At 41.5% G+C, this 22,288-nt stretch overlaps 1 protein-coding gene across 1 annotated transcript in view; it reads right to left on the bottom strand.

The window, feature by feature from the left end:
• LOC111588494 (plexin-B1-like) overlaps positions 1–22,288 on the bottom strand; it is a 77,085-nt gene that overhangs the window by 40,972 nt on the left and 13,825 nt on the right. Inside the window, exons 2-3 of the mRNA XM_023298913.3 lie at positions 2,616–2,718; positions 192–1,062 (exon numbers count right to left, since the gene is read on the bottom strand). Coding sequence (XP_023154681.2) covers positions 192–1,052 — 861 coding nt within the window. The 5' untranslated portion in view covers positions 1,053–1,062; positions 2,616–2,718. The remainder of the gene's footprint in view (positions 1–191; positions 1,063–2,615; positions 2,719–22,288) is intronic.

Consider the following 22,288-nt stretch of genomic DNA (forward strand, 5'->3'; position numbering starts at 1 on the left):
TAATAGCCCCCCATAAGTTATAGAGTTAGGATCTACTGCAAATATCTTAGCGCAAGACACCACAGGGCGCCTTCTGAGATCTTGCACAGTCTATACCTTGCCTGGATGGAGCTGTCTGGGAGGCACAAGAAGGATGAACAGAAAATTAGGCAGGAGTGGTCACAATGTTTTGACTCAACACATTAAAGTACCTGGGCCGCCTGGAGCAGATTGTATGTCTTGGAAGGAGAGGACACCGATCGGCAGACCAGAGGAATTTCCACATACGAATAGTAGGAAGTGTCCTCCATGCAGACTCGGGCAGCATAGGTGCGGTACTCCCTTGAGACTGACTTGATATCACGGCGGTAAAACAAAAAGTACACGTATGAGCGTCGTGTGAACGCTGTCACAAAATGATGGTCATATTCCGACAGACGTCCGGCCACGGCTAGCTTCGCAGTCTCCTCATAGGAAAAGATGGGTTCTGATGAAAGGTGGCGGGTAGAGATGGGCGGGTGGCTGGCAGTATACCCCCGACCCACATACATCACCGTTCTTTCCCCACCGCGAAGTCCCACCACCAGCCCCACAGTTGACACTAATGGATCATTGGCTGCAACATACTGTGTATCCACAGGCCTCTCAGTGGAGAAGAGAACCTTTTTGATTGATGCCAAACTGCGTTTCTGGCAGGTGCCCTGGTGTACATTGCCACAGGTGATCAACTCCAGTGCTGTTGGGTCCACCAGCAGTAATTTGTTGTGATTGCTGGTTCTTTTGGCTTGGGGACAGTTGAGCTCATTGACTGGGGGAAGGCAGTCTTTGCTATCGCTCACAGGACCGGTCGTCTCCTCTTGCTCCAGCCGGAGTCCATCTGATCCATCCAACTGAAAGAGGTGGTTCCTGGCCCCCACATACACCGTCCCCACAGAGGGGTCCGGGTGAAGCACCAGGTGCTGGAATTCAGTGTCATTACGTGAAAAACGTGGGTAGGAGCGACCGTGGGCAGTGGCAACAGTGAGGATGAGGAGCAAGACCAGGGTGGAGTTTAGAGCCTTCCCATGTAGCATGGCAAATACTCTGAAGAGAAAAAACAGGGTAAGAGGCCTGCACCAGAGAAGTTGGAAGGGGGAGATTCACCATTTTAAAAATCTGGATTAGACATTTATGGGAAAATTCTGTAATTTTCAACAAAAAGCCAATTGTCTGCTTTATAAAACATCCATCCCATCATGTAGCTGCATTGATGCAAGCGTGGTATCTTGAATCTGAGCGCATGTTTGGTAAAAGTACTAAACATGCTTTTTAAAGCAGTTTTGAATTTTTTTGGCGATTTTGAACGAAAGTTCTGGGTCCCCTCCCATTCATAGAGACAAGGGCTGGCCTAGTGCAAAATATCTGCTCGTGATTGTTACCAAGGCAGCTGCAGAGTGGCAAGCCTTGTCTATAAGGACTTTGCCTGTACGAGCAGATGTTTGAGGTTAAACATCAACATTTAGTAAGGCTAAAAGCCGCTTCCATATAGTTGAGCACAGTCCAACTTTAAGAGTTTTAGAGAGATTAGTTTTGAGCTGAGAATATTATTGAGGAAAGAACCTCTTAAGAATTTAGGCAAGGAAGAAAATGTTCTTTTTTCTTGCAAGCTCTTATTATCCCAAGCATATATACTTCAGTTTGACAGCTTTTTTTTCAACTCAGGTAATTGTTGCTACCTTTCTTCTGAGAGAAATTACATTCAACCCTCTAAACCCCAAGCATTTTATGGGCAATTTCTCCTATTATATTTTTATTCACTGTCAGCTCATTTTTCACTGCAATATAAAGTCCTGTACCTCTGAGAAAACAGCCCATTAGAGAACACTCATAAAGGTCTTTTGTGCCACATAACGAAGTTATAATGCCACAAAATATAAAAAAGTTGCAGTTCAGTTGAAAACTCCATGAATTTTTGTTATGTAGCTGTTGTAGCTGAGACACTAATGGCTTCCCAGTTACAATAGGGAGCACTGACTTTTTATAGAATATATTTAGTGCAAATGCTTCATTTACAACAATTTTTAAAATAATTTTGAATGAAGCATCACAATTTTAAGCTTAGATTTGGTTCATTTTCGGTACAGAAATGAACATCACGGATGTGTAGTTGAGAGATTGCTTGTAGTTTCTGGTAACTGGTGTAATTTTGGCAATTTGCTAAAGACAAACCTTTCAAATCCACCAGCAGATTCTTGGGTTCAGAGGGTAAAAGACCAAAAACAACAATGAATTGATCCTACTGGTAAGTACCATCAGTGTATCCACAGTCTGATATAGCTTATCAGCCACAGGCCTTCATTGTTTATGGGCTCTGTAGTTTATTTTGCATCACTCTTCTTATTTACACTATGGCAGTGTTAATGTTGGTGTAGTATTTATTAAGAACTACAGTGTTCATAAGCCAAAGTTACTAAATTTCAAGATTTTTTTTTATTTTACAGATTCAAGAAGTTGGAAAATAACGAGTGTCAGACTGACGCAATGTTGATTCTTTAATTAAAATTAGCTCAAAATATGGAACATTGTTATTAATGTCAGTGCTATCATTTAAATGCCATTTGTAAGGTTCAAATGCACATCTGGGAATAGAGTCTCACCATTTATGTTCTCTGTTGACCTGAAGACTTCCTTCGTTTTATCACCTGGAATCATATCCCAGTCCTTTCCTCTCTGTCTGTGAGTGGTAGCAACACAAATAATCTGTACAAAGTAAAGACAGAGAAAGAGAAAGAGAGAGAGAGAGAGAAAGAGAGGCTGATTCATGACTCAGAGACAGACGGGCAAGTTTCAAGATGACTCTCTGATTACGCCATTCTTCAAAGTGTCACACCGTCTAGTATATGATTACTCTAACAGTGTTTATAACTTCACCACTATGTAGAATGTGTTCATTGGAACCGAAACAGCAGCAGCCACAGTATCCCTTACAGCTGGAACATTCAAAACATTTCTCATTTCCTATTTCCACAGCCATCACTCAACACCTCTGAGGAAAGTGGTTTGTGGACACTGAGAGCTTTTGCATTAGAGAGAAAACCTCTTAAATTATTGAGCAGGTTCCTCAGACCTTTCACTGACCTCACTGAGAAAGGTCACATAGAAATAAATAAGTAACTCCTGGACACCATTGTGTGTGGCGCAAACCTTAAACTGGGGATATGACGACACTGAAACAGAGCACTGCTGAGTATTATTCATGCCCCAACGCTCTGCATAATACCAGCGAAAGAAAATCTCTTTCTCTGTAAGAGAGTGATATTAAGGGAAAAATGCAATATTGTGCAGCATTACTTTGAAGTGTGAATAGATTGCTAAGACATTAGACATGCAGTGCCATCTCACCTAACTGTCTACCCCCTGAGGCTGCAATCAGGACAAAGACGATGGGGGCTGAAAAGGAGGAGACCAGGAATCTCTGTCAGTGGATGTGTGTGTGTATGTGTGTGTGTGTGTGTGTATGCGTGTGTGCGTGCGCGCATGTGTGTGTGTGTACATAACCAGCGGCCATCCAGGAGCAGGTGCATGTGTCTGGTAAGTGGGTGAGTGTGTCTCAGACCTCCTCTTTACTTATTCATGAGCAGAATAAGAAGTATAATAAGAAATAACCTCCACGCCCACTGTCAGAAGACTTGAGTTTTGTGTGGGTTTTATGTGTGTCAATCAGAAGAGGAGTGGCCGGTAGAGTCTGTTAAACAGGGCTGAAAATTCTTACAGCCCTCTGAGACAGAGGAAGAACACTCTTTATGAAATATATATATAAAACAAACCTCATGTTTTATTGAGACAAATCTGCTACAGCTCTTGCACACAAGTTTATTTTAGTCACATTAGTCACCGAGAAATTTAAGATGACTATTGGATGGATTGCAATAAAAAATAAAAATATGGGCCACACCAACCTCAACAAGAATTGTCTAATTGACCCTGTACCTGCAATGCTAATGACATTTCCATGAGCGTTATTGCAAAATGACACATTAGCTAAACATGCTACACGCCATGCTAATATACTAATTATGACAAAGAAACATCATTTAGCTCAATGGTCCAGTGTCAATGGACTATATGGTCCAAGAGTGCAACTAGCACAGGGGCTAAACAATTATTCAATTTTAAATTGAAATCACAAATCAAAACAACAAGAAAGTTGCAGTGGCAACAGATACCGTTTTCTTGTTTCATATCACTATCAACATGTCTTTAAAAAAAAAAATCTTATCCATTGGGCAACTGTGTCTCAGCTGGAAGAAGAGCAGGTGATCCACTATTCTCAAGGTTGGCAGTTCAATACCTCGCCCCCCTTGACATGTCCAAGTGTCCTTGGATAAGACACTTACCCCAAAGTTGCTCACAATGACAGGCAAGCACCTCGCATGGCAGCTCTGTCACCACTGGTGTGTGAATGGGTGAATGAGAAACACACTGCTAAGCGCTTTGAGTACCACTAAGGTAGAAAGGCGCTATATAATTGCAGACCATTTACCATTCTAATGGCAGTGCTCGCCTCCCTGCATGCAAATATGTCACTAAAACAATTTTCCTGTCACTATCATGAGGGGACACTATTGCTTAGCTCCAGTGAAGTGATAGTGATTGGTTTCTATAGAAATGCAGACCATTCTATCCAGTGCTGTATCAGTGCTTAGAGAATGGTCTGCTTATGGAAGATTATATGTTAACTGATGTCACAGTTATTTCTTATTTATAATTATTTGTTAGTCTTTAAAATGGAAAAAATAAAAACAAAAAATCAGGTTTTCCCACAACCCAAGAAGGTGTTCTCAGATGTCTTGATTTGTCCATAAGCAAAGTATATTCACTTTGCTGTCATAGAGGAAAGAACCCTCCAAAATATACACATTTAACAAGCTAATATCTGAGAATTTAGACTTTTCTTCTTACAAAAAATATTTACACTGGTTAATTGATCATCAAAATAGCCAGCTATTAATTATTAGTAAACAACTAAATGGATAATGTTTGCAGTTGTTTCCAGGGTTTAAACTGTCCCATCAATGATTTTACATTCTCCTTGTTTGACAGGCACACTTTTGATTGCATCTCATGTATTAATGCTCCAGCACGTTTTAAATCTATGATACAATAAATATTGACCTTAAGCCTGACTGTGCAGACTTTGCAGGCTTAAGATCTGCAGTCAGCCCTTAGTGTGTGTGTGTGTGTGTGTGTATATATATATCATAATTCAATTTCCAATATCTATCAAATAAAAACAATGTTCAGGCTTAAACAGTACTTAGTTACATCTGTAGACTCTTAGTCTTCCATTTTTAAACCACAAACATTGAATCTGGACTTGTGTTTTACTGTTTATAAATGACTAACCAATGACTAATGAATGACGAAATGATTGTGAGAGACTGTATTATTTCTTCTTTCAAAATTCTCATTTCAAGATGGCTGAGCAAAAGCATGCCATGAGAGGGACTAGTTTTGTTGTTTAGATTGATGGAATGAGATAGTTTTACACTGTCTAAAGTAAATCAACCTAAATTCAGTAGCTTTAGTTCAGTTACAACTAAATAAAACAGCTACCATGTCAACCTTGGGCTAAAAACTTGTTAGGCCTCATTCAGTCAGTAATACAGCCTGGGAACAATTCAACACAAATTCTCACTGCTCCTCTAAGCAGGCGTCCTCACCTGCTCTTTGACCGGCCAACATGACGCAGTCAACATATTTATAGCCTACAGTGACCCCATCGCCATGGGAACTTCCTCTTACCAACCACCACTGATGGCTTCCTACGAACTACCCTGAGATCAGACTGAATGACTGTGGTGTGGGACAAAGTGGAGATGGAAGGGGAAGAACAGACACATGAGAAATACAGCTGTAGTTGATATAAGACAAGAGGGGAAGTCCAATCTGAGATATTTCTCTTGACACGTCAGACCTTTAAAGGATATACAACATTTTCACTGCATCTGTCAAATAAATGACCACTCTTCGTGGTTTAACTGACATTGCTTTTATCGAACATCATCACTTCCAGCGAGAATAGCATGCTTAGAGTGTGCTTAGAGTTCATATCCTTTCCTTCCTTCCTTTTTACTCACTACATTTGGCCTTTGCTGTGGAAGTGTTTGGTAGTAATACAAACACCAGCGCCACCCTTTAGAGTAGCAGAGGGGCGGTTTCTCTCATGCTGTTCGCCAACAATCTCCAGAGTTCATCAGTTGTGTCTGGTATGCAGCATGTTCGGCCATGAGGCACAGTCCAACGACCTATAAATAACCTCTGGTAGGCCATTAGGCTGTCAGCTGAATTGGGGACGGGAAAACGATGGTCAGATAGAAACTATGGAGTAAATGCAAGCAATACAAAAATATACACAACTGATTTCCTCAGAATTTTAGTTCTGTCAGACAAAGTCCCTCACGTTTTCTAAAATTAACTTTCATCATCACATTAAGGCCATCCCAATCAAGAGAAGGAAAGATGCTGTTATACAGTACATGCACAATGTCTGTGAGCCAACAAGTGTATTTATAGGCCACTAAAAACTTCTCAGAATGTAGTCCCATCTGTGAACTTTTGCCCTAACCATTCCTATCTGTCTCGCTTTCTCTCTCTGTCCATGTTTATTAATCACTAAGAGAGTCTGCTGTGCAAGTTCATTTCTAAAGCTCCTAATGAGCCGTGACAGCCCACTGAACGCCTAAGACCCCATAAAATATGTGAGGTCAGCAGCACAGAGACAGTGGGGGACATTGGGACCGGAGCCACGGAGCCACGGAGCTCTGCCTTGCATTGTTACGTTGTGGTGGGTCGGCTGGCGTCTCGCCCCAGGCTCTGCAACAGTAGCATTGAGGATCCTATCCAGAGAGTGAAGTAAGGGAAGTAGCAAAGGGTCTGTTTGAGATCAGCAAGGCCTTTAGTGACCACATGCAGCGAGGCTACCAGTGAGAATATACAGAACAGGCACATACATTTGCCAGTAAATCTGTGAAATGCATTTAAAAGGAGGTAGGGGATGGATCTGGCATATATGCTTGAGTGACATTTATGGGACAGATTCACTGAAGTGCCTGTAAATGCAGTTGCAGTGTTTGCTGTGTTTCCTCCTTTAAGTTTCTGACACTGAAGGAGATTGTTGGCAGTGAAGACAACCTAAAAGAAGTTGAAGAAAAACTCAGTAATGTGCTGCTCTTCAAAAACACACATTTAGTTAAGACAAATCTCACAACCATCTCTCTCTTTCTCTTACAATGAATTAATCTAAACACAGTACCTCCCAGCAATTACCTAAATGTAACACAATTTTTGTATTTGGATAGGAGGGCACATTACTATGTAATATATCACAAAGTAAAATAAAGAATGTAAAGACACAGTTTATTGATTGCACACGATGCATCTGTCTAGAGCAGTGGCAGTTTCATCAACAGTTGAAATCTAATGCTTCATTACAAATTGAATCCTTTGCCATGGATATCTACTGTATGGCTAGACACCTTGCATCAAGTGTAAACCAAGCTCTAGACCAACCTGTGGATTATGTGTTGGTTGTGCCAAGAATTGTTCACAGCAAAATAAGAGGTTAACTTATGCTCCGTTTCTGCACATGGGCACTGGCCAGAAGTCATTAAACATTTCTTAAATCTTTGTCACATTGGCCCGCTACTAGCTACACCTTCACAGGGTGCTTAGCCACACATACACCAAAAATCAATTCACTCATCTACAACAATCATAGTTAAAACACAACACAGTTGAAACAAGAAAAGCACTCAGAGAGCACAGTACTCTGCCACGGTTGCTCAGTCATTGTATCATTTCCGACGACTGAAGTCTTGAAAAAATTTGTCGCAGAAACCACGGCACTGTAGAATGTGGCCATTTAATATAGATGAATCCACAAACAAAATGACCTTGCATTGAACACAGGCATGTGTTTTTCACGTGTACGTTATGTATGGATACCGAATCGCTTGACCTAAATATGCAGCGGGCGAACTGATCGTACACCAATTGTCACATAACTCCGCTGTTCCTTGGCGGAATAATAACAATCACAAAAGTACTGATTTAACAATCTGGATTTCGACAAAAACATACCCACGGTGAACTGTGGATGCCAAAACAGAACTGCCTCAGATCACTGCAGTAATAAACACAACAAACGAGTCTTCCATCTGATTAAACAACAAGAGGTACTAACAGATACTACAGCTAATCTACAGTACATTCCCTAACATGTTCTTCATCTTCTGCCTTAGCACCTAAGTTTTAATTGTTTAAATTTTAAAAAAAAAAAGGTTGACTGATTGATTAATGATTCATCATTAACATCTCTATCTGTTAGTATTACTTCTCATTACACAGCTAATACCCCAATATACACTTTTCTTCTCTGGTTGCTTAATTGTTAAGTTCATTGCAGTGGGTCCAAGGCATAAATTAACTTGATAATTTTACACAAAATTAACGAGAGAAATCACTGCAACTCTACAACAGCATGTGTCACTGTGCTTCCAATGCAATTAACTGATCACACAATTTGTGGGTGTGACCAAGCCATAAAGGCTGAATCTAATAAGCAGCGGTTCCTCAAGCTTGGACCTCCACACACAACAAAATGACATCTGAGCTGATTCTCACATTTAGTTATTTTCTCATGTGGTATGAGCACCAAAGAAGAAACAGACAAGCCCGTCATGCTCAGCTGCATTTCTAACAACAGGAGTCTGACATACTTGGACCACTTTCTGCCAATGAAACTTCAACCTGACAGGACGACAGGGGAACAGATCTAAATAAACACACTGCTGTGATTGTGAACCTGTCAGTGTGGGCCCAAACACAACATGCATAAGCAACCTGCTTTTGCAAACAATGTGTAGGTGTAATTGTTTCACTGCCAGTCCACATACGTGTCCAGTAAGTCCATCTATTTACAGTGTAGCTGCTGGTAGTGTGTCTCTATTTAGACGGTTAGATCAGCATATTTAGATCACTAATATTATGAGAGGCAGATGAACACATGCTTGGCCTTTCTCCATTTCCGTCGCCTTCTGTAGGGTCAATGGCCATCTCTCTCCCCTCAGTTCACATGCAGACACAGAGGGACTCTCTCTCTGTGGCCCTCCGGTGTGCTGAAGGGGCTCTCTGTCTGCTGCTGGGGGGAATAGTGTCCCTTTCACAGCTCTCTGACCAAGTGGCTGCACTGAACGGACACAGGATAAAAGCCACTTCCCTTAAAAGAGAGTCTACACACACACACACACATCACTCATCATGTGCACACACCCACACACGCACTCACTTAGCCCGTTTTATGACAGGATCCTTTCACCCTGGAGACAGTAGTGCTCTCCCTGGGAAAAGCAGGTGTTAAGCTGAACTGCTTGGTACAACATGTCACGCACGACCTGAGGTCCACTGTAAGATCAATGGGCTTTCATTTGCTATAATCTATTACGAATGAGCTCCCATTATCTCTGGTCTACACATCATCATCATTCACCACACCAGCTTATTAACAACGTGGGCAATGAGTGAAGGCCTAAAAGGCCATTTATGATACTATAGCCACTGCCAATGTGCAAAAATGAAAAGGAAGGAAATAATCTATTAAATTTTTATGGATCGCAAAAGTGTTTAATGTTAAATAATTGAAAAGGCATTCACAGTAGACAGTGTGGCATGCTAATGTGGGAAAATCAGGTATAAATGACAAAAGTGACTTGGACTGGAACACCTGGAGAGAACAGAGTCATTATTCACATGATTCTTAACATCTGTGCTTTCCCACTGTGACATGTCAACATGTGAAACTATTAACACGTAATCAAAGACAAACATAAGTAACTCGTGCTCACTACATTTGAACATTGTGAAATAAGTTTAGAATGACTAAGTCTCTGCTTATCAATTGGAAATATTGCTTAACTCTCTGAACCCCAAGCACTTTTTGGACACTTTCTGCTCTGGTCACATTTTTGGACATTATGGTCTAATTTTTCATGGTAATATAAAGTCCTCTACCTTGATGGAAAAAGGAAAAGACAAAGGTAGAATTTCTTTCATGACTTACTTCACAAAAAATTAGGGCTGTAAAATTGATGCATTAATGTGGATTAATCCATCATAATGATTAATCTGACTAAAAATATTAACTTAATTAATATATCTCCAGCGCAGAATGACTCCAAGTCTCTGAAACGTCTCTGACAACACATTTCGGCCAGTTTGTCTGAGCACATGACAACAAAGCCTTTGACCTCCTGACCTGACGAGGTGGGGAAGAGGGGAGATTCGTGCTGTCATGGAAATATGACAGACTGGAACTGGTGGTGCTGTAATTCTTCAGTTCAACATTCAACAGGCTGAAGGATCAAAGAGCATTGAAGAGGAAGCAGGGGGTAGATGGACTTAATGAGACGGCGAGGGTGAAAGAGAGAGAGAATGATTGACAATAGCAGCTGAGGCCCAATTTAACTTCTTAACCAGGGATGGGCAAACGGCTGTGGGACCCAAGCGGCCCTGGAGGGTAGTAAAATATGGCCACTTAATAAGTATGTCTGTCATAAATCTAAAAGTGCATGTTTGAATATAGTATGATGGGAATATACGGTCCCCAGAGCACAGCCTCCCTCAAATGGTACTTTGTGAACCAAAACTGAAACAGGACCATGTAGTTAAATTAAGATAATAATAGTGAGAAATGTATCTGCCTTTGTAAGCGACTGCAGGTTGTGTGCTTTCAATACCTTGTGTGTGAGTGTGTGTGTGTGTGTGACACACAGAGTGTGTTAAGAGGCCGGTAGTCAGATCCTTAGAAAGAGCTTCTGCTGACAGAGTTGGACCACAACAGCACGGACAGCAGCCAACAAATCCTGCCACAATTACAGACCTCAGCTCTCTGGCCTCCCATAGGAGCGTCAGCCAGTCGGCCACAATGAGAATGACAACGTGAGAAAAGGCAGGGATGGATGACAACGCAAAAACTTGTTGCTCTTGTTCAAAAATATCTGAAAGTACGGTAGCTTATCTTTGCTTAGAGAACAAAAAGTCTCATCGAGCTGAATATGGATTCATACCCAGTACGAAAATACAGAAATGCTGAGTATCTGTAAGCTAAAAGCATGTGTTATATTGAGCAGACACATTCTTTCAAAATAAAAGTAATGTCTTTTCATTACACAATTATACTGTCATTATTTCAACAGGATTATTGCATGTGTATAAAACATACACACCCTGTATATAATAGCATTTGTTGTTTGCTTGTTTGTTTTTTTCGCACAATTTTGAAATCTCTCTGCTAATCTCCCTATTTCTAGCCATGGTTATAATGCTTGAATTGAAGGCCATGACTTCATATTATGGAAAAAAAAATGAGCCCACAGTGAGGAGAAATGTGACAGAAGTTCAGAGGGTTGAACCCACAGCTGGATTGTGTGATTGTCATTATTACTAGGTCTGCCAGTGTTTGAATTGCTGTTAATGGGATGTCATCACATCACCTCATATATTTGCCTTTGATGATGTTGCCTTGCAAAAGGCGTGACAGGCTACAACAGGCAGCCCCAATCCAGGCTTAGTCACTATTCACCTGATGTGCTTCAACACTTCACTCCCTTGGGTCCCTAAGTGACCTACCCGCAAAGTTTGAAGCAGATTGTATGTACAATTGTATACGCACCACTTCTGCCCTGCTCACATGCCTGTTGTGCCACTTTGACTGAATATAACTGAAGCAAAGTGTTGAAACAGCTGCTCCATAAATGGTCTGCATAAGTTGCGTGTTCAGTGTAACCACCCCAAGAGTGTCTTTCAAAATCTTGAACTAGTCCTTGAAATGTAGTCTAATGCAGAACAAGTAAGTGTGATTCTCTTTATAAGAAATGTTGGTGTTTGATGTCTTAAGCCAGCGCTCCATACTACACAGGATCTGCTCTATTCAATCGAAAGCTAGTACCATAGTAAATGCACAAAAAAGGCTTTTGCATTCTGTCTTCAAAAAGACAAAGCAAGCGTAAAAAAAAAACATGTCTATGCCAGTCTCGGGTTTGAATTCAGACTGGCCATATGCTGGGATGAAGCATCACGTCATCGAGGACGCGCTGGTATGGTCATTGTGTGGCAGAATGCTAGGGAGGCAGCAGTGGGCCGTGCATGCGTATTCATTTGTTTGTGGATGGTCTGCATACATTACCACCTACGGCTTGTACAGCCACATCTCCACTCCAAGTCACACACACACACACACACACACACACACACATACACATGCACACACACGGCTGCCTCTTCTTTCACAGCACTCAATAGCCTGAGAAAGTCCTTTGTCGTCCTTCGTTGTCGTGACGACGTGCCTGGGTCCAGTGAATAGAGAGTGGAGGTCTAGCTCTAACAGTCTGTGGGCATTTTAATCAGGCTGTCACACTGTCTGTGGACCAACAACTCTTGAGCTCTCCTCTGTCCCTTTCTAAGGCCAGAGATTTGTCTTCTTTCTCTCTCTTTTTTTTTCTTTTTCGCGTGACACATATTCAGGAAATCATTTCAGCCTCATTTTGTGATTCAGAGGCCTCTGGGCCACATGAAACCTGATTTTCTCCTGGATTATTGAAATACAGAGCTGACAAAGAAAAAAAGTGCCACATCCAGCCACAAGAGCAATCCATGGTGAACCAGTGTATAATTGCTAGAATGCCTGGACTGAGGCTAGAAAATCTGGTCTGCTCTTTGCCCAACCTCCAGTTTAATAAGTTTTACGGTTATGAAACATGCAGTGTGTCTTCTCAAAGGGCCCAGAATAAGCCTAAAGAAACCCTCATCTATTCCCAGAGGAACTTATTGTTGGATGTTTGAGTTTGGAACGGGGATGCGATAACATGATTTGTTTTATTCATGCAGCTCATGACCTCTGGCAAACCCTTGACTCATAACATGCTAAGTGGAGCCAATCCCGCGTCTCCTTCTGTCTCACCCGTCTCAGCATATCTTCTCGCCTGTCTCTCCCTCTCCATCCCCCATGCCTGGTATCTCAGGCGCCTATCTGGATGCCACGCATTTTCTAAATGTTGAGTCAGGGATTCTTTGCTGCTGCTGTCCTCCGGCATTATATCATTACACCATTAATTAGAGAAAATATACTTCAGAGATGAGACTGGGCCATTTTTCTCTTTAAATTCAAACCAAAATGTGAATAGATGTAAAGACAAAAGAATTGAGAGTTGCAACCCCATTGGCGTATGTCAAATATCAGCATGATAGTGGCAACATTTAAGATGTTTGTGTGTCAGCCCTGATGTCAAAAAGCTTTTTTGAAATCAAAACTGCTGTTGATTTCTCTTTCTGGTGGTGGGACATTTCTAAAAACCCATTCAGTCTGTAAGCATTTGTGTCTCTTTCTTTGGTTGTTGGGTGCTACCTGACTACTAAACCACAGGAAAAATAATAAAACAACGCTAAGCCTTGCTAAGAACTAGCTCACCTCGGTGTGTGTGCACGCAAAGACTGCCTACTTTCATCCCAGACGTGTTTCATCTGCAGCCAGGGCACCCATGCTGACATAATCCCCCCGAAGCCCTAAAAAGGGACCAGTGACAGGCGTTCCTAATTCACATTTCATTGAGGATTGCGCTCTAAAGTCCTACAGGTTTTTTGCTCATTGAGTGGCTACTGGTGGGTACTTCCCGGTCCCAGTGTGGTCCTTACACAAGGTAGAAACAGCTGGTTAAACAGCTTTAAAATCCTAACGCTCTCGTGAACACTGACTAAAGACAGCTGAAAACAAGTATCTAAGTAGAAAGAAATCTATAAAATTGATTGAGCTGTGTTGACTGAGGAAGGTGTCATTAAGTATATATGCTTACAAGTGGAGTGAACACCTCATTTAGTGATGTCATGTGACATTGATGGTTTCATCGATCTTAAAAGAAAATTATTTCACATGAATGAACTCCGGGCGCCCAGATAGCTCACAGGGGCTAACTAATGCAGCAGTCATTCAAATTCAGCCCATGGCCATTTATTGCATGTTATTCCCCCACTCTTCTACCTACATTTCCTGTCTCTCTCTCCACTGCCCTAGTTACAGAAACCCTCATCCACCTTCACATTTTGTCTGAAACCGACCATTTAGTAACTTTCTGAAGCTGACTAATACCGTCTTCATGCAGTGATTGGCCATCTTTACATCAGCAGCCTTTCCACCCTGCTTCCAAGTGAGGCTCTCTGGAAAAAAATATGAATGCGTTTCATCACCAATGCTCTCAGTCCACATTCATAGCAGCTCTCATAAGCTGCTGTAATGGCAACTGTGCTTCTAGCTAAAGTGGTTCTCATGCCTTCAGTTACGGGCTGCTAAAGAAGAAAAAACAAAGTCATCAGTTAGTACCATGTCAAGAATTCCAGGAAACTACTGATAAACAAGCGAAGTCGTACCTCACTAATAAATGAAGGGATCTCTGTCTGTGTGTCTGTTCTTCACGTATCTCGACAACCTTAAATCCAATACTTTTCAAACTTTGACAGTGTACTGCCAAGAACCCAAAGAAGTGCGGTGTCAAGTTTGAAGTTGACTGGATGGGCAATGGCCATTTTGGACCTCTTTTTGAGGTCCTAAGACTTATCCTTAGCCACCCATCAGCAGAGCATAAGTAAACCCAACTACTAGGCAACATCATCAAAGGCAAGTGGTTTCTGATGAGAGCCATACAGACACAAACAAAACTGTCATTGTCAGATTAGACAATGCAGGCAGACTGAGTCACAACATTACCTTTCGTGTCGCATTATACTATAGGCCTCTGACCAGGCACAAGCAACAACAAGAAAAGCACTCAGAGAGCGCAGTACTCTGCCAAGGCTGCTCAGGCATTTTATCATTTCCGATGACTGAAATCTTGAAAAAATTCATTGCAGAAATCACAGCACTATAGAATTTGGCCAGTTAATATAGATGTAGCCACAAACAAAATGACCTTGCGCTGAGTACAGGTGTGTGTTATGCATGTGTAATTTATGTACGGATACCAAATCGCGTCACTTTAATATGTAGCGGGAGGCGAAAATTGATGGGACTCGGAAACACCCCCACAATTTCATCAGTTGTTCCATGTATCATTTCCGACAGATAAGTCCCGATAAGTCCACAGCGATCGATTTGTAGTAGGATCGCAATCATCAGCAGGCAGCTGACGTAGTGTTCATGTGTAGTCATGGTTACAGTGACGGCGTGACGTTATCTCGCAATGATAGAAATCTTTAACAAATCCGTGGATCCAGACTATAAGCTGCATCACTGCCAAAATCTAGTCACTTGGTCGTTGTGTCATTTTTGACCTTCCCTAAAAATTTCATCCAAATCCGTTGGTCTGTTTTTGAGTAATGTTGCTAACATACAGACAAACAGACAGACAGATAAACAAACGGACAAACAGACAAACATACGCCAGTTGTCACATAACTCTGCTGTTCCTTGGTGGAGTAATTACATAGCAACACCGAAGAAAGACTTTGTTTTAATGAATTGAAGATGTTAAAAATATTTGTCAATACATTTTCAGTCCCAACATCATTGCTTATTTCGACCAATCATAGCAGCTCTAGCTGGATGCATTGCTGGAGGCCTAAGGAAGTGCAGGAGGTTTCAAGTAGATCGGATGAACAGTGGTTGCTTTGGGGGTCTTTTGGGGTCCTTAACAATCCTTTGGCTAACAAGAAACTTCATCAAAGGGAAATCTCACGTTAATGTCACATTCTAATTAAAGCATCTGTGAGGAAAATCAAAGATGTATGATTCATGTAATGATGTCACATTCTGACTGTGGGCACTGCACTAGTTAATTAATAATGAAGGACAGTCTAGAATAATAAGTTAACCACACATTTGTTAAAATATTACTAGAACACTGGGATTTAGTGCTCCAGTAAACAATGCAAAACTGTCTCTGATGATTCTGTATGAAGGTTGTAGCAGGATTGAGTTGTTCTGTTATGGAAGTAACCTCACTGGTGAATGAGCAGTGAAACAGGACATGTAGTGCCATGGCTATACATCCAATCATAATATTTTGATCGGTTTCCATTCCGTTTTTTCTTTCTGAGATTCAGAAATGACTTCAGCTCATTTAGCTTCCGAACTGGTGGTTGTGGAGTGTGGGCAGGTGGGAGTGATATCCTGGCCTTCTGTCAACAAGCTGGGTGACGGACAGCTTCATTAGAAAGAAAATGGACCCCCTGCACACCCCCGCCTCCCCTCCGGAGACACGCCTTTGTCCCCGCTTAGCTTCCTGGGATTGGGAGAGAGGACAATCTGAGCACGTCTTTTAGAGTGGGAGGTCTTCAATTGTCAAATGCTTAATAGACTGTGCTCTCTCCATCTTGCTCCGGAACATGAACGGGAGAGTCATGCAATGAACACACGCACACACGCACACGCACACACACACACACACACACACACACACACACACACACACACACACACACACACACACACACACACACACACACACACACACACACACACACACACACACACACACACACACACACACACACACACACACACACACACACACACACACACACACACACCGTCTACACTTGCAGACATTATCCCACTATCTGAACCGGAGGCAGAAAATCAAAGATGATTGATGAGTGGAGTCTGGCTGTGTTGAAGGACTGAGGTGTGTGATTGTGATCTGAGGACAAAGGAATCATTGGCAAAGGTTAAGCATACGATAAAACCCTCATGAAGCCATGGAGAGGATTCTAGGTGTCATTAATCATATGGGCAATGCTCTTTTCATTCGGTTGTCATCTTTTTTTCGATCAATGGCCAACAATGTTAGTGGCCTATTGTTCAGAATCAGCTGTAGTGATATTCACTGTGGTAAGGTCCAGACCTTGGGGTCCGTTGTGGTGAAACCCTAATCAGAATGCTTTCTCTGACACACATTAAGGTATAATTTAATATGACGGGAGCCCCATAGACAATGTGCTACATTATAAGACTGCCATGCTGCTACTGCCGCCCACTGTGCCTCCGAGAGGGTGTGTGGCTACAAATCAACAGATCTAGATAAATGCCAACCACACTGCTCCAAGAAGAATTCAGGGGTCTTTGTTCGAGAGGGGGCACGGGCATGGACCCAACACTAATATGGCTAATGGCTTAGGGAACCCCACTGCTTCTTTAATCGAAGCTGGCTCTCCGACGTCCAGTGGGGCGAAGAGAGAGGAGAGAGCGAGATAAGAAAATGGCAAAGGAGAGAGCGATTGGGGAGAGGGTGAGAATAAGGTTTAATTCTAATCTTGAAAAGTGAGGAGGGGATGTGTGAGAGGCCTGCAGGTGTGTGTGTGTCGATGTGTGGTGGGGTGGGGTGTCTACATAGGGACTGCGTAGCCAATCAGGATTTCCCCTGAGGTCTCAGGACACCTGGGATCATCAATGATTGATCAAACTAGAGGCTTTAACCAAGGGAGAGATGGGTAAAAAGGAAAAAAAAAACAGGACTGAAGGGGAAAGAAACACAAAGGAGTGTGTGTGTGTGCGTGTGTGTGTGTGTGTGTGTGTGAGATAATATAAGAAAGAGATAGAAAGGAAGCAAGTTCTAGCAAGAGAAAGGACAGAAATGAACAGACAGAAAAAACAAGCAAAGCTGACTGAAAAGAAACAAAAACCACCCAGAACAAAAAAAGTGCATGAAAAGAAAGAAGCTGTATGTGAATGTAAGAAAGGCCGCCGTGGAAGCAAACATCCCCATCAAAGCCAAACCGCTGCAGCTCTACAGAGATCCTGCTGCCTGCCCACATGGTTTTGGCTGCGCTCAGACCAGCGAAAGACAAACAGAATCTCATACTGATCCGCATGGACTGGAACATAATGCTTAGGTGCACACACACACACCAGTGCCCTCACAGTGACATACTGTTGAACTGTCTTTAAAGGGAAATTTGCCATCAAGCTTGTTGGTTACTGCTTCTTTATTTTCTTTTTTTGGCCTTCACTGTAGAAAATTCAGCATCAGACAGTTTAAAATAATATCTAAAAAAAAACATTAAAAAGTCAGGTCCAGATGTTTGTGTTTTTTCTTTGCATTTCCACCAAAATTTTGTTTTAGTCTTTCAACAGGAATGTGTTTTAGTCAAATTGAATAATTAGACCCTTGTTTATTTTAGTCAACAAAAATTAAAAAACAGCTTTACTTTTAAATCACTATCAATTTAGTCTTATTTTTGCAATTACTGCTGCTGCTACTTTTGTGTACAGTTACATTTGATCACTTAATTGATGATAATGATTTGACTGAATAAAAATGATAATAGATGGGGACATGCATGTCAAAAAAGTGTACAGTAGATTTGCTGAAAGACTGCCACTCTTTTGTTGTGTTTAATACTGCAACAGCCTGAGGAGGCTGTCAGTCAGACCACAGGCACTTCAATGTCGGCAATCACAAAGAACGATGGGAAAGTTAATGGTTAAATTCGGCTTCTTAAAAAAATTCTGTGGTTACTATTTCAGTTAAATTATCTTGAGAATTCAGATTGTTGTGCAAGCATGAAGTGATTTTCGGTGTTTGTGCAGCCAAAGTCATTGTGGGAGTTTAGCTAGCAACGGTGACAGAAACTCCTGTAGCGGTTAATGGCTTTCAGCCAGTAGTTAGGAAGTGGCTGAAGCAGATAGTTCAAGTGTGTAGTGAACATCAAGCATCCATTGTTGAAAATGACTCTACCATCGCATGGAAAACTAGTCACTGCACTTATTTGCGTCTACAATTAATTAATCAAAACTACATGTGAGACTTGAGCTGCTCTGCAATTAGGTGCACATATTTACTCCGCCAAGGAATGCGGCGGAGTAAATATTTGAGTTGGTTTGTCCGTCTGTTTGTCTGTCCATTGTCAACATTACTCAAAAACGGACTAACGGATTTGGATGAAATTTTCAGGGAAGGTCAGAAAAGACACAACGACCAAGTGACTAGATTTTGGCAGTGATGCGGCTTACAGTCTGGACACACGGATCCAGTATCACTGCATGATAGCGGCACAGCATCACTGTAACTACAACAGCAAGTGAACACTACGTCAGCTGCCTGTTGACGATCACATGATTGCGATCCTACTACAAATTGACTGCTGCAGACTTATCCATCGGAAATGATACAAGAAACAATTGATTAAATTGTGGGGGTGTTTCCGAGTCCCATCAATTCCCGCCGCCTGTTACATATTTAGGTGACGCTATTCGGTATCCATACATAACGGACACATGCATAACACAAACCTGGGATCGGTGCAATGTCATTTTGTTTGTGGGTACACCTATATTAAATGGCCACATTTTATAGTGCCATAATTTCTGATCATCAATAACTAACAAATAAATGCTGCATTTCTAAAACAAACCAAAAAAATCCTGCATTTCTGACAATAATAAGGGGAAATGAACAGCCTTGGAGAAGTACTGCGCTCTGAGTGCTTTTCTAGTTTGGTATCAGCAATAAGCTAAAATAAGTCTATCTAAAAAAACAAAACAAACAAACAAAAAAAACAATAAATGCATTTATAATCTTCAACATTATTATTTGATTTTGATTTGTTGATTTGGTTAGAGTCACATGGGGCTTTTTCTGCAGAACTAGTACTTTTGATGCTTTAGCTATTGATTTGCTTCTTCAGCTTAAGCTGTGTTAAGGATCTGAGCACTTCTTCCACCACTAAAAGCCCCTACTCTGCAAAACCTTAACTACTGTCAACTACTCTGTCTGGTACTATATTCAAGCAAAAATGCACTTTGTTGCTGCATGTGGCTGAAATATAGTGTAAAATGCAAACTGTGGTGAACTTGTCAGGGTTGAATGTATATCAATAATATAGTGACATCTGAATCATATTTGGACCCGGAGACAAGGCAAAAATGTTTATTAAGACCAAACTGTAAATCGGTCCTGCAAATGGAACCTTTCACTAGCTCTGCAGTTCATTAGGCGAGTGAGAAACAGAAAAGGAAGTAGAAGGAAAAGGTAGAAGAATAACTTTAGTAGAGCAATAATCTGGTGAAGACTCTGACCCTTTGAGTGCACTTTGTTAGGAAGGTAGATTATGGACTAGCACGGTCTTAGCTCTAAATGCACTTTAATCGCCATTGTTTGGAAACATGGGGCATGGCTGAGCAGTGAAACATGGTTTTCTTCGTGGCTGGCTTTCGAGTAAAGCAGATTGGCTCCGAGGGTTGCCTGGCATTGTTGCCGAATCTCTGAATAAAGGCTTGAATCCACTCCCTGTGTCAGGACTGCTGCTAAGAAATGCATTATTAATGAGAACAGTCTGACTGATGCTTGGGATTAATTACAGTAGCTTTGAAAGCAGCCCCCCTTTTTGCTCAACACACCCCAGCCAGCAATATTTTATTCTTTTCATTCAAGATCAGAATTAAACCACGCGAGTGGTTTGTACTGATAGTAAAAACACTCCGGCATTACTCCGTGACTAAATAATTTATACTCCACACTCAATAAAGTGTGCCGTACGCCTTTTTTTCACATTCGACAGTGCAACAGTTACACTGTGTTGTTGTCACCTGCTTGACCACATAGGGGAAAAATAGCTAAAAGGTTGAGAGCTTCTCCTTTGTGGCCACTTGTAACTTCTTTTGTCAATAGGCTCCCTGACAAAGCAGCTGGCTGATGCATCGCAGCAACACAATCCTTTTAGCAGGAAGAAGTTTCGTTTTATGACTTACACAAGCGTGTATATATAACAAAGAATTGCATGTCATTTGAGGCAGTAAACTCTCCAGAGCAGCTGCCCGATTCAACAAATCGTGTTCATGTGTATTTCAGTTCTTCATTAGACTTTGGCTGTTATTGTAGGTACACAGCTTTTTATTCACTTATCCATATCACATCACAGATCATATCTCATTTGATTCACTCATAAAACATAGACAAAACCAAACAATAAGAATAAATTGCGGCAGGAAACTAAACTGTCTAAAACAAACCTATCCTATAACCATTAGTTGCTCTTCAATTAAACATATCTTCTGTGCAAACAAATGTAGTTACCTTACATCAGTCAGGCTAAATAAAAATAAATTATCAAGTAAAAACACCAAACACTTGCTAATCAGCTTCATGAGAAGTTAAAATCCAACAATGAAATGATAAAGATTTATTCTTCTGTGCTCCATTGTTTATCTGAAAAAAAAAAAACTATAAGAAATGTTCCATTGCTTGCTACGATGAACACGGCCTCTATAGTTTATTTTCAGTCAGTAATATATTAGTGTGCATTGCAGCGGAAAATAATTCCCAACAAATGTTGTACCTGTCCCTGTGTGAGTAAAGTTTGTTAAAAACTACAGAGCCTGGGATTCTTTTTTTAAATGAAACGTATGTTAGGGTTTGCACTGAGGGCTACAGAAAGGTGAATCAGCCAGAAAGCATTAAGACGTGGAATAACACAATGTTGTGTTATGTCTTTTTGTAGGATTTTCTGAGAATAAGAAAAATATAAAATGATATCCCTATTAGCTTTCAAGGGAGATTCTCTTACAAGTCTTTGAATCCCTAAATCTCGATCCACATTATTCTGGCTGTCATACAGCTGACATGACTGGGGTACAATTTTTCTCACTAATCTTACAAAAATGCGGGTCTGGACAATGGCTGATGACTGGCTGATCACCATGTGAATGTGGCAGATCCTCCATTCTCCTCATTCATCATCCCAACACACACACACACACACACACACACACACACACACAAATGCTCATGCTCGCTCACCACGGGTTGTTGTTGGTTTCAATTAGTGGAGCCAACATCTGACACCGGAGCACAGGAGTCTCTATTGATTGGCTGAAGCCATACAAATGCATGTGTCAAGGGCAACTGGGGTCAAACTGTGAACCCCAAAATAAGAAAAGAGGCAAAGAATGACAGGAGGGAGGGACAGAGGGAGGACAGAGTGGCAGGCGGACATGGCCTATCTAGACACGGCTCTGTAGGAAAGAGGGGGAGAGGGTGATCCATTTAGATGGGACACAAAGCCAGAAGGCCACGGTGTTTGTGTGTGTATGTGTGTGTTTTACTGTGTGAAAGAGGTATAGGATACCCAGCTTTGTGAAACGGGATCAGCATTCAATAAACTGACTTTTCTGTAAAGTGGAACACTGAAATCAGCAATAAAGTTGAGTAAGTGAAGAGTTAAAGTTTGTTTTGGACTGAGAGTGACTGTAGCGAGTGAACATGTGTGTGTCGATGTGCTTGTGAGT

This window comes from Amphiprion ocellaris, chromosome 8, assembly GCF_022539595.1.
Source record: "Amphiprion ocellaris isolate individual 3 ecotype Okinawa chromosome 8, ASM2253959v1, whole genome shotgun sequence".
NCBI classification, from domain to species: Eukaryota; Metazoa; Chordata; class Actinopteri; family Pomacentridae; genus Amphiprion; species Amphiprion ocellaris.